General features: G+C 41.0%; 1 protein-coding gene across 3 annotated transcripts in view; it reads right to left on the bottom strand.

Annotated features, from left to right (window-relative positions):
- agap2 (ArfGAP with GTPase domain, ankyrin repeat and PH domain 2) overlaps positions 1-13,567 on the bottom strand; it is a 35,882-nt gene continuing 22,315 nt past the window's right edge. For 2 of the 3 annotated variants that reach the window (XM_080897827.1, XM_080897826.1), the window contains 14 exons: positions 13,334-13,468; positions 13,055-13,173; positions 10,674-10,826; positions 10,450-10,524; positions 10,008-10,112; positions 9,486-9,666; positions 8,913-9,041; positions 8,647-8,781; positions 8,245-8,304; positions 7,801-7,952; positions 5,975-6,065; positions 5,609-5,831; positions 2,673-2,952; positions 1-1,203 (listed from right to left, as the gene is read on the bottom strand). In XM_080897827.1, coding sequence (XP_080753953.1) covers positions 1,003-1,203; positions 2,673-2,952; positions 5,609-5,831; positions 5,975-6,065; positions 7,801-7,952; positions 8,245-8,304; positions 8,647-8,781; positions 8,913-9,041; positions 9,486-9,666; positions 10,008-10,112; positions 10,450-10,524; positions 10,674-10,826; positions 13,055-13,173; positions 13,334-13,468 — 2,039 coding nt within the window. In that variant the 3' untranslated portion in view covers positions 1-1,002. The remainder of the gene's footprint in view (positions 1,204-2,672; positions 2,953-5,608; positions 5,832-5,974; positions 6,066-7,800; positions 7,953-8,244; positions 8,305-8,646; positions 8,782-8,912; positions 9,042-9,485; positions 9,667-10,007; positions 10,113-10,449; positions 10,525-10,673; positions 10,827-13,054; positions 13,174-13,333; positions 13,469-13,567) is intronic. The other variant, XM_080897828.1, reaches the window with a different exon arrangement.

Genomic DNA, 13,567 nt, shown 5'->3' with positions numbered 1-13,567 from the left:
AATGCTTATTTAAAAAAAAGTTTATTACTTTATTCTGGTAACCATTTGTTTTAGCTCATGAGGGACTCACATGACTCACCTTCGGCCGCTTCACTGTAAACTCATGGGATCGACCTACACAACAGTAAGATGAATGTGAATTATGTCGCAGTCTTCACGTATTCGCTCTCGATATCCCAAATAAAACTTTATCCACATGTTTACATACTTGTAAAACCATCCGCTTACTGCTTTATGTGAGAGAATAAGAAATTATAAAAGACAATGGAAAACAAAACAAAACAAGCTTTTAGAACTACCAGTAAGAAATCACTACAAAATGCAGTCTGGTTTTTTCAGTTGTGTCTTCGTTACAGAGTTTAACATTAAGCATGTAGTCTAGATACATTTATAGTAGAATAAAACGTCATATCTCGGACCTGTGGTCCTAACACTGACATAGGTCATACTCCAAACCATTCATTTTTCTAGTCTAAGTAGAATAATCTCAGCTGATTCGTTGCTGGAAAACAGTTTATACAATCGAACTGACAGGCTCACATAACTAACACCATGACATATTGTTGGTTTAAGCCAAGGAAGAAAAAAAAGTAGCAGTTTTGGTCCAGTCACAGCAGGTCTGAATAAAAGCATCACCCTCTGGATGCACTGAGTTGAGTCATCTGCGCTAAAATTTGTTGCTTTTCATCATCGTAGCTGAATTATTGCACTTCTTGCAGAGGAAGTGAAACAGAAGCAGTCCGCTACAGGTCTACTTGAGTCATTTTGAAATGAGGTCAACGGCACAATAACTCAGCAATATGCCTGCAATCAACAAATTGAATGAATATTGCTTTTTAAGTGGTTTGATATGTTGTTCAGTCTTCAGAAACAATGTTTTTCATCCGTTATACTAATGATATCCAGTGCTGTCATTTCTTTATACTACACCCCTCTCCACGATCAGCTCTGCCCGTTTCCACACATTAAAAATGTTTTCTGTGGCAGCGTTTTCAGTCCACGCTACCGTTTCCTGGAGCTGGTCCGACCCAGGCTGGCGGTGCTGGAGCGGCGACTGAGGATGGGCGTGGCAGCGGTGGGCGACGTCTCGTTGGGGCAGCCGTGCTGGAGCAAAATATCGATGCAGCTTTTGCTCCCTTTTTTCGTGGCCAGCATCATGGCCGTCTGGCCTTGGTTATCTTTCGCTTTCACATCGATTCCATACTGCAGGGAAGAGGCAAAGGACAGAACATGATATTTAAGCCTGTTTATTGATTAGATATTGATTAGATGATTGAACAGTTTGAAGTGAAGTGGAGCATACAGCTGAAAAATTATGTGCTGCTCCTCTTCTATTACTGTTGGACAGATTTTCTTTGATTTGCATAGACAGTATATAGAGTTAAGGTAATAAATAAGTCTAACCAGCATAATCATAATTTGATTTATTACTGATTTTTCAGAACTTGCTTCCCTGACGTTCAGTGTTGTCTATGATGACAGGTCATCAGATCTCAGGACCAACATTTAGTTTTTCTTAAACTAATTTGTTATTCAAACTGCTTTACTCGTTTTAACGTGCGCTGAGTGTCTGTTAACACAGACTCAGTCTAGTAAGGGAAAATTATTCCATTACAGAAGAACTCCAGGGGTAGAGCACATTTATTAAATACCACCTGAACACTGTGGAGATCCCAGCACAGAGTCCAGGTGCACTAAAAACAGCCTGTCATCATTTCTTTTGAAGGTTACTGAAGTCAGCACATTCAGTGAAGAGGCCAGCTGGCAATACTGCGATTAGCAATGAGACAGTGTTCTTCAGCTTCAGTTCTTTTACATTAAATTGGATAGAATTGCAGTTTTAACATCACTAATGCTTGGCTGAAATTACACGCACATAGTTTTTTCTTTTTGATTGAAGTTTTTGGGTCAGCTGTTCACACAGGATGTGATTTCATTACCAAACACTATTGTAAAGTGATGAATATCTCCTGCATTTGATTGTAATCTTATCTATGCCACATGTCTGGTCAGATATTTGATGACAGATATCTATTGGCCTAGTTACAGCTCCTACACCCTTCACTATAGACGTCGACTCTGTGGGTTTTGTGGAGAGTCTGGCACACTGAGTGCTTATTATAAAGCCCTCAAACACGGAGTCTGCAGGAGTGCAGGCTTCTAACCACACTGTGCAAAGTACAGCAGCTTTTTAATGTCGTTATAAAAGCTAATAATGACAAACAAGAACAAACAATTTAATATTAAGAGGGCAGCATGTTTTTGAAATGTTGTAAGCACCTGAGAAAAACTCCAAAGGCACATCTGATAAGGGTATAAACTGGTGCAGATGCTGACTGAAAGTTCCTGTTTCCCTCAGAGAAAAAAGAGGCAGCTGCCAATATGACTCCACAGAGAGTAACACTCATCACAGAATGGCAAGGGTACGTGTCTGCAGAGGCATTCACAGTTTCGAAAGCACAGAAGAGTCCATCACTAAGCATTTACACGATCATGGTGTGCATGCATGCACACTTCTACCGGTCAGTTTTTGAAGTAGTTTATTCCACCCTTATTTCTTTTACTGTGATTTACAGGACTAATGAACTAGTCGTGTTGTTCTACACTCGTCATTGGGCCTGAGGAAATATGAAACCGATATGAATGAGTGTGAACACAAAGAAGATACGCACCCAGATGAGCAGCTGTGTCATGACCACATCTCCCAGCTGGCAGGCAGCGTGCAGAGCCGTGCGCGGCAGCGAAGGCGAGCCGGCCGGCGGAGCGTTGATTTGTTCTTTAGTGCTGTGGGCCAGAAGGAGCAGCAGCCTGGGCAGATCTCTGTTGGTCACTGCAGATAGCAGCCACACCGGCACACCATCCTCTGGAAGCTGCGCCCCTGAGGCCGGCACAAGAGGCGCCACAAAGGCTCGCTGTTCATACTTGGCACGGATCCATGACTCTCGCTCCTCTCTAGAAAAACAGAAACAATACAAAGGAGACACACACATGTAAGATTAGACACTCTTAGAAGCACTGCAGTGTAAGCGAATCAGAACTTTGCTTACATTTAAAACTTGACATATCTGCAGGTTTTTAGAAATTCCACCATGGGTGTTATTTGTTCACGTTTGTACACATTGGATATTGAGCGATCAGATTTTTACCTGCTTTCTGTTAGTTTATTTCTTGGGTCTGGGATTTGATTTTTCCCACAAGCACACGTGTAACCACGGTAACCTCTGACCCCACTTCCGCCAGTCCCTTTATTGTGGCGGGAATGAATCCTGTATAAGTTCCGGGTCAATCAGCTGCATGTCCCTGCTCCTCTGGCTGCTGTTGTCCCTGTGGTTGGCGTACTTGTCAGATCACGACAAATTTTGCACTACAGGCCAGTTGACAGCGTGCAATAACCCGGCCGATTCATTCATCTTTACACTACCTCACACTCGACTCAACGGTGAGTTATTTGTTTGTTTTGTTTTGTCACAATTAATGTACATGCGGAGCCGCGATCGCACATCCTACAATGCCGGTAAGCTAATGCTAGGCTAGCGACAGTAAGTGCAATTACTAGTGTCATCTATTGAATATTGTTGTTTTTGTTTATTCCATTATGGCCGAATGTTGACTTAACGTATCTAGAGTTGAACGAGTGATTTGATTTTTGTAGTTTTGTCCGTTTTGGATGTTTTTTGTTACTTTTCTGATGAAATGCCGAAACGGCCTATGAGATTTTGCATTGAGTTAAATTCCATTTACATTATTGAATCTGTTGCGCAACACCTGTGATTAAATGAGTTTTGTAAATATATTTGATTAACTTTGGATAATATTTATTAGCTTTAACGCTGATATACTTTGATGGGACCCATGAGAATGTCTTTCTATAATAGTATTTAGAATGACATTCATTATAAGAGATGATGGTTTATTGATTGTTGTATGAAACGTGGCATTGATTACTTGACTTTGTTATTTATGGATTTATGTATTTTTGTCACAGCAGTAGAATGCTGTTTCATTTTCTTCTGTGAATCATAATTTCTGTTTTTTGACCTTGTTTAGGTCAGGTTTTTTTTGTTCTCCCGCGATCAGCCCTGATCAGCGCGAGATGGCGAGCCACCCGACCACCGCTACGTTGCGGTAGGAATTGTGAACCTATGGACTGAATCACAAATTGTTGACAATGACCTATCACAGGTCCATGGAACTAAACTAAATCACATACTGGACTACACCTCATCCCACCTCCTTTTGGAACCTACTAAGCTGTGTTGTATTGTCAACATTTTTGTTTGTGATATATATGCATATGTTTTTATTTCTTTTGTACATCCGTCTATACACTTCTCATAACAAACATAATATATATATATTTGAGCTCTACTTTTGTTTCCTGTGTTTTATTCACACCCTCAGGCTCCATAGTCGAATCTTATTCTGATAGCTCATTGTCTATGAGGCTGCAGTCAGGCGCCCTGGTCCTTTAACCGCGTTACACACGAAACCACCGACAACTTCTCTGCATCACTTTTGACTCCATATTTAACTATTTAAATAAATGTACATTAGATATGAGCAGATGCAGTTTAAGCATTTCATATATGTTTAATCACGAGTGCAAAAAAGTTCTGCAACTCCGGCCATAAAAACAAACAAAAAATAAAATGCAAAAAAAAAGGATTAAAATTTGTCTGATCTCCCCTTCAAAGCTGTCTCCTGGTGCACTTCCAGTACTCCTGTTAGAAGTCCTGCTCTAACTACTCGTGTCCATTTGTAGACTTTTTGTGGCCCGTAAATTTGCGCTTGCAAGTTTTAAGGGAGAGGCTGGCTTTTAGCTTTCAGTGAAAGGGCCTGAAGAAGATCGTTGGATCGTTGTCCAAATGAAATCTTTTTGATCACACTGTGATGGAAACCTGACAACATTATAATATAACATACAACAATATAATTAAATGGCTGTAACTAGGGTAAATTAAATAATATTACTCATTAATGTATTTACTTTTAGCCCTTCTGTGACAATGAATCAATTTTGATTTTGACTGATGAACCTTTTTTTTTTTAAACCTACTAATAAACCTAATAATGGACATCAATGAGTTTTATTCATAATTTAAATCTCATTTAGTAGCTCTAAACACAAATGTAATCATTTGTGTACAAATCTGCTTAAATAACATATTTAATATTATTTTAGACTTCGTTATTATTCTAATTTATTAAAATGATTCTGTACATTTTTAATGTGCGACCGTGGCTCAGGGGGTTGGGAAGCGTATCTGTAACCAGAAGGTCGCCGGTTTGATCCCCGGGCTCTCTGTCCTGGTCATTGTGTCCTTGGGCAAGACACTTTACCCTACTGCCTACTGGTGTTGGCCAGAGGGGCCGATGGCGCGATATGGCAGCCTCGCTTCTGTCAGTCTGCCCCAGGGCAGCTGTGGCTACAACCGTAGCTTGTGATAATGTGAGAGTGAATGAATAGTGGCATTGTAAAGCGCTTTGGGTGCCTTGAAAAGCGCTATATAAATCCAATCCGTTATTATTTTATCTGCTTAAAACTTGTATAGGGTGTACAGGAGTTTACAGCAGTTTTTGACGTGTGCTGTGATCTGGCTCAACCCACCGTGTCGCACTCGGTGTGGGTTTGGTCCGTCCTTGGGTGCAGCTCTCCCAGATGCTGTTGGCCATGTGGTTTCCGATGGCAGCCAGCACCTGTGTGAGCTCTCCCGGCCAGTCGTCCAGGTCCAGCGAGCGCACACGGGACAGGTGAGTCCCCAGGTTTCGGTGGATCCCTGAGCACTCGATGCAGATCAGCGCACCCAGATTGAGACTGGCCCAAGTGGGATCTGCAGGATGGGAGAAGAGAGACTGCTTAGCAAGAAAAAACCATGAGCCAATGGCTGCACCACCACAGTCTGTGCATGGTGTGAATTATGCTCCAGAGTAAATGTGCAGCTGGCGGGAAATGTGCCAACGTTTAGGAACTCACTCGGTGCTTCGCAGTCCACACACTGACTGTTGCCTTTGGCATTTCGGATGGCCTGGAGCGCTACGGCCTCGCTCTGACTGCTCCTCCGCGCCTGCACAAACACCCATTTGCATCATTTATTCATATCCACACAAGTGTTTCTGTTTCATAAACAAGTGGTGCTTAAAATCCAACCGCTACCTCAGTAAACACAATGAATAGTAACACGCATTGATTAGAGCAGATTATGACACCACGTGGCATTAAAACTGCAAAACAAAGACATTTTAAATTGAACTATTTTTTAAAGTTAATAACATTTACTTTCTGACATTTTATTTGAGAGCCTTAATTTGGAGTGAGTAAATGTTTTCACTTAGAAATTCTGCTTTGGCACAAACAACTCATAGCTAACCGTCCAATCATGCAAGGCTTTGTAAAGATGCCAAAATAACTGCAGCACAACATGAGGATGTTTTAAAGATAGAGATAGCCACATGGACCAAACAGACGTTCTTGTAGTTTACAGAATAATCAGTCATGTCACTTAGACGCCAACATTAAATATACTCTGCTAATTTCCCCTAATGAAGACCATAATTTACCACAACTTGAAGCTATCAGCTGAGCCCATGAAGTCATCAGGAAAGTTTTACTGAGGTCAAAGATCAAACTATACAGCTTCTTCTTCTTTTTTTGCAACTGCAGGATTTTACAACTAATTGTAAAGTGAATCTTTATTGATATATACTTAGGTGTCATATATGTAGTAATTAAGGGCACAGAGGAGGCTGTCAGAGTTTGTCTTTATGAGGGTAAGAGTTAAGGACATCTGTTTAAATCAGTGCTATTTTCCCCCTCCTGTTTAGTGCATCATTCTCCTGGGTTTATATAGTTCCCTGCTTCTCTTCCCTACTTGCAGTATTAAAATGTTATGATTATATTTTAAACAAAACAGGAGAGCAGTTGTACGAGACGTATTCTGTGGTGTCACAGAAAGAGTGGATGATTTTAGAAACATTGTAATATGTAATTTATTTAAAAAAACAAAAACAAAAACAAATAAATCTTTTAGACATACTTTTCCCATTAAGGTTTCACTCCAACAATTAAATTAAGATTGTGATGCATATAGACTACTGTAGGTTTGCATGTTCTTCACTTAAGAGCGCTTCCATTTGAAGTAATTTACCTGCAAAAATTCATCCACGAACCTTATCTTTCAAAACCTTTAAGTAATCTGCGCGGTAAATGCTCGTTTCCCACCCACCTGCCTTTTAAGAACCAACCTAAATTTTAACAGATTTGAGAACCAAAAGATTCATAAGGCTATAGTTCAGGGAAGTTTGGTGCACGGTGATTTCATAACTCGTGGGCTGGATTTCTGGTGAATTTCTTTTAGGTTGCAAATATATAGCGCCTCTAAAAAATGTGTCTTCTTTATTGGAAAAGAGGTGTGAGACTGTGCGGGTGTGATTTGATCGGATATGACTGGGATCGGTGACAGCAGAGACTCAAGCACCATCAGATTTTGACTCAAGTGTTTTTAAAATTTGACCTGTATTCTTCCTGGCATAGCTTTCTTTTCCTGCTCTGCTCTCTGCCCCCACACTGCACTTTCATTCTGTCTTGCTGTGATCAGTCAATCAAACCTTCACGCAGATATCCAAAGGAAAAGTTCAAGAGCAGGGAACAGCTTGTGGATTCTATTTTTGCCGCAATATTCTTCTCTTTAAGCCTCCAAGAAATGATGTTTTTAGACAGCAAAATCATTTTAGTTTAGGTGGAAAAATGGTGAGAATAAGTACAGAATCCATTTCTGAAATGTGTTTTCTGTACATGTTTACCTTGTTTCTGCCACTCTCACAGGAACCAAGACTTGCCAGGATTTGGCTCTCTATAGCTGTGACCCACGAGTCCCTCTCGTCCATGCTCGGAGCCTCAAAGTGCCACGTCTGCCCAGTAAACGACACTATGATGAAGTCGGCATTCTCTTCCTCTGCGAAGAGAGGGTGAAGCCGGAGAAACATGACATGAGATTTGCTGCATTCGACAAACCGAGAGAATGAATCCATTGAACTTTCAGTCGGTGGAGGAAAAATGAATGAAAAGCAAAACAAAACAAAAAAGTGGTTTAGATTGAGACATGAGGACAGAAAAATCTTTGGGTTATTCACGCTGAGGGTAATTCAAACAAACAATGGGGTGTAGATTATGGATGTCAGGCACACAGGGAAGGAAAACAGTCAGAGAGCACAAGCTGTGTCAGCACCATCACCCTCACTTGTTACCTGTCTTATTAATGTTTCTCAAGCTACCAAAGCTCTTTAATTTCCACATTTTGCGTTTGGCTGCAGAGCGAGAGATAAGCAAGAGAAGAGAAAGAGGAGTGCAAGTGTTAGGAAAAAAAGGCAGATACGAAATATTCAGAGAAAGACAAGCACGTTTATTAATCTTTATCCACACAGAAGAGAAAGAACGGGAAAACAAGAAAAGTCAGAATATAAGCAAGTGTGTCTTAGTAGAAAGTAAAGAATATAAAAATCTCTCAGAACTAAAGAATAAAGATTTTATTTAGTTATTATTTTGAGTAAAATTGTTTCTGTATATATAAAGCAAATAGAAAACCCAATTTCTTATTTAACTTAAACTGTTAGCATCAGTAGTTGCGCCTTGTGGAATGATGATGTTACCTTCGGCTTGCCCGACGGCTGCATCCCCTTTCTGATTCATGCTCTTCTTCCTCCTGTTCTTCTTCCTGTCGCTCATGGGAGATGATTGGCTGGGATCTTTTCCACCAAACGAACCGGCTGTCGCTTCCAGGGCATCTGACATTTGGCGCAAACATAACAAAACATACATGACAGAATTGTTTTCAGTCGCAGCGGAGCTGAGGCTGCACCCAGAGTGTCTGAGCCGGCGATGGTGGCTGAAAGGTTTCATTCCCTGCGGTACGTACCGACACTTTGTGCTTTGGTGGACAATGAGGAGGGGCAGCGCTGAAGTCCTCGCTCACCTCCTTGAGGGGACAAACCGCCAGACCGGTCATCGGCAACGACAGAGAGGGTAGCTGGACACAACTGAGGAACTGATGAAGAGAGAGAAAGTGAAGTGTTTATGTACAATAGGCCATGTTTTTATGATCTTTCAGGCTAAGAAATGTAAATTTATTGTTATCTAAAGCTTTATTTTCAAGTATAAAATTCCAGGAACAAACATATGGAAGGAAGATAAAACTAGAACCTGCAATCTTTTTAATAGCCAGCAGAGGGCGACTCCTCTAGGTGCAAAAAGCAGATTGTATCAAAGGCCATGACAAAACTAGCATTTTATAATATTATGGTAACAGTTAAGAGTTAAAACGCATGATAAAGGAGGGTGTGTTTCAGGAGAAAGTAAACACAACAATCCTCGATTTCTTGGTCAGATCTACTCTAAATAAGTGGATTTATCAAAAAGATAAGAAGACATGTCCATCTTTTATATACAGTCTTCAAAGTATGGTCTATTTATCCTCCTAAAGAAGACGTACCTGTACTGGTGCTATCAGCGGCTGGCAGCTCTTTACTCAGCCCGTTGACTCCAGGTACAGCTCCAGGGGGGGCGGGCGAGGGGCCTGTCGGTGCGACTGCTCTTGGAGGACGTTTCCCGGGAACTTTAACAGTCACACGCAGCAGATCGATTTCCTTTCCATGGGTATTCTGCGTGTAGTCCTGAAGAGGACAAGATGTTGCATGTTTTTAATCATCTTAGTGATCTGTAATGTTTTCCAAAACAGTCTTTAAGTCAGTCATGGGGGGTTTTTTTTCTCAAAAGGCCCTGATTTAAACAACTGAATTAAAATATGATGCAAATAGCATCACATCTCATGAATTCTGCTAGAATACCTAAATTTCTGTAGATGTAACAAATAAGAATGGGTCTTTCTTTCAAAAACCAATAACAAAAACAATCTAAAAGCATAACCGGTCCCTTTAAATGTGAAAAGCTGCAGATCTTCTCTCCCCCCTGCTCGTTTACTGTCGCATTGATCGGTGTTGTGGTGTTTTCTTACACTGGAGCTGGAGTGATAAGACAGCGTGCCATTGTTGGACAGGGTGACATATTTCTTCTTCCACTCCTTATTCAGAGAGCTCCCACTCCTCTTCCACAGGATGCCCTGTCAAAAGCATCAACCGGGGGTCGCATCAGTCACAGCAAACCACAGTCTGAATCTGCCTAAATTTAGAGCCGCCCCTTCAAAGTGTACCAGAAAGAGTTCGACAGCAATAGCTGAGAGCTCTTGTATTAATAGAACACCCTTGAGAAAGGTTGAAAAGGATGAAACAACAGACTTCTGTGCTGCTTATGTAAGACAAAATAAATAGACAAATGTATTTCTGTTCCCATCTTATTTCCGACAAGGGAATTGGCTCGTGTTATTGTTATAACTGCAGCGTGTAAATACCCCCATCACTGGATATTCGGCTTATTTTTGCTTGTAACGGAAACCAAACCTGTTTGATCGGAACGCCCCGCAGGCTGCTCAGGTCGCCTTTAGCGTCGCCACCTTTTTTGTCTGTGTCCCGGTTCTGCAACGAATCCAACAGAATTTAAAGTGTTAAAAAAGAAGAGGAGACGATTTAAGCGAGGAGAGTCAGAGGGGGGCGAATGGAGTGAAATGAGAATGAGATGAAGGAGACTAAAAGGTGTGAGACACGAGCAGTTGGAGGTGACTGACCTTGAAGAGCGAGGGGCGTCTGGGGATGCTCTTCAGCGAGCGAGCGTTGACGCTGCCTCCCCCGTCTCCCTGTGCAACTCGCAGCTCTCTGTGGCTCACCACAGGGGTGGAGGGGAGGGAGTAGGCGTAGCCGATACTGGGGCCATTACTGGCCTGAGAGGAGGAGGAATTGGAGGAGGAGGTGGAGGAGGTCAGGAGGTCAGGATGCAGGATGGGAATGGGAATGAGAAGAGATGGAGAGAGTGAGGATGGGGTGAAAGATGAAACAGAGTCACAAAAAGGTGATGATGAGTGACAACGTGAAGTCTTCAGTCGATCGGTGTGATTGATGGAAACTGATGGATGAAGAACAGGGCGGGCTGTGTTTTCATTGACTAAGCTAAAGTAATCAAACACGACACAAGCGTTGGTGTACACAACCTTAGATGATCCTTTGAATGTCATTTACATTTTAAATATCACGATTAAATCATATGTTCTAAATAAAAACAGGAAAATAGTAACAGTTGGAAGTCGTGTCCGATGTACTGTACTCTACAGGGTGGGCTCATTTTTAACATCAGTGCCTTGATGCCAGTAATAGATGAAGATTATATTTCTGAGATAAATATAAACGCATAATATTTGGAGTTTAGGTTTTATTTTTATAGTCACTGGGATATTTCCAGGGATAATGCTTTGGTCCACCAGCAACAATTTGTTAAATGTTAGCATTCATGTCTGTTTTATGATTATTTTCTATTTTACTTTGAAGTTCACATGTACTTCCTGTCTCTGTCTCCCCCTGATTCATGATTGTTTTCAAAGTAATCCAATATTTCCCTCTGAATATCACAAAAAACAAAACAAATATCTAACATTTAGACTTATGTACCTGAGTAAATGTATCGCTTCACACCACTGCTTAAAGCTACATAAGTTTTCAAAATGTATTTTTTAAATATACAATATATTTAATCCTCTTTTGATTATATTTGCGCTACAAATATACGAAGCCTTGAGGTTAATGCTCACTTCCACCTGCTCACACGATCAGTGAAAGTTCACTTACATGTCACATAACCTGAAACTGCTCAAGTGTCACTACTGCTGCAGGTCATCATGAAACAACATATTCAAAAATGAGAAAAAGGAGTTATGATTCCAAAAAACAGCAACATGATTTATTACTGTATGTTGCTCGCCAGAGGTGACTATTTTCCCGCAAACCTGCTCTAAGAGGAAAAATGACCCCAGTGTACAAAAACTGCAGTTCCCCTAATGGCCACTAGAAGGTGACTCTGGATGAGAGTCAACCTCCATTGACTCTCATGTTAAAGTGTCCATATTTGTATCATTGTGTAACGTACTTACAGTCTGACAAAGGACAGTTTGGGGTCTGGTCTTGGATTCTGGAGTTAGGGGCGTGGCTGCTTTGACTAACCTCTCCACCTGTAATACCGGTGCCTTTTGGAGCATGTATGCTTTATTTGCCTTTTAGCTCTAATTGGTGTCTTTTCTGTGCATTGCACCTGTACATTTTATCTATGCAACATGCGTACGTCACCCTTTTATCTAAATATGGTCACTTCTGGCTACAGAAAACAAAATGGCACCAGTCCAACAGCAGTATAAGCAACATTTTGTTATTACTCATGAAAAATAAATTTTGGATTTGTCTTTGAGCAAAATGTGATGTATTCAATGGACTTCCTTTAACATAAAGAATATTTGCTGATTAAGTAATCACTAAAGTTATTTTGATCCAGTCTGACGGTAAGTAAGTAAATAAATATGTGTGCCAAATTTCCTTGCAATGCATTTGGTGTGCTGCTGACTTACATCCCCAGAGTCTTTCTGCTAGCACAGCTTAAAACATGATCAGCTGGCATTAGAAGAACGGTGAATGATGAAGACAGCATCAGCATAGCAACAGCAGAACACTTTCATCAGCGACCCCATTAAAGAATGGTTTCTTTAGTCAGGAAGAAAAATCATCACATAACTGAGCGATATAAACAAGTGAACAAGTAAAAATTTATTTCAAAAGGAAGTTACCCCCAACACCTGCTGAGCATTTTTGTGAAAAGCTCTATGTGGTGAGATAAGATCTTCTACCACTAAGTTTTGAAAACGGATCTGTTCTGCTTACCAAACAAAAAACTGTTTCATTTTATTTACCACTTTTCTGCCACAGTTTCTTCAAAATGTGTAACACAAAGTCCACCGATCACATGCAAAAAGTTAGGTAGTTACTTAGAAAAAGGCTTGAAAATGTCAGGATTATCAAGATAAGGCTATCAGTGTGGTTTGTGTTTCATTAACCATTAAATTTGCAAATGCAATATGGGGTATCTCCTATGGGAGTGACCCAGCAGTAAAACCGAAAAAGGACGTGTTACCTGTCCAGGGAACGATGCTGATCCAGGTGTGGAGCCTCCCGAGTGACTGGGTGAGTTAGGCAGAGACTTGCAGGCCTGCAGTGCCGCCTGCTTCTTCTGAGCTACAATCTTCTGAGCAGCTGAAAAACAAACACTCAAACAGTTGAGTCTGTTTCAAATGTCAGTGTGTAAATAGTAATGGGTGGATATTTTTTAAATTTTATTTTCCTTGTGAATCACATCCTTAAGCCTGTTCTTTTGTTGATGCTGATATCACTTATAAAATGTGAGTCAGCTCACCCTCTGAAAACACTCGGTCAACGTTGAACCCGTAGGTGGCGCAGGTCTCGTAAAAGAGGGAGTGACGCACGTCAATACACAGCTGTCTGGCTCTCTGATCTTCAATCACGCGAGGGTTGGTGCTGCTGATTTTATCTAAAGAAAGAAACAATATCAACATTGTAACACCTGCTTGTCCCATAAGCATCTTCTTTTGTTGTGGATGTTAGGAACCCATTCCTATGAATGCAACTC

The sequence above is a fragment of the Rhamphochromis sp. 'chilingali' genome (genome assembly GCF_963969265.1).
Source record: "Rhamphochromis sp. 'chilingali' genome assembly, chromosome: 12".
Classification (NCBI taxonomy): domain Eukaryota; kingdom Metazoa; phylum Chordata; class Actinopteri; order Cichliformes; family Cichlidae; genus Rhamphochromis; species Rhamphochromis sp. 'chilingali'.
This window is presented reverse-complemented; position numbering and strand designations above follow the sequence as displayed.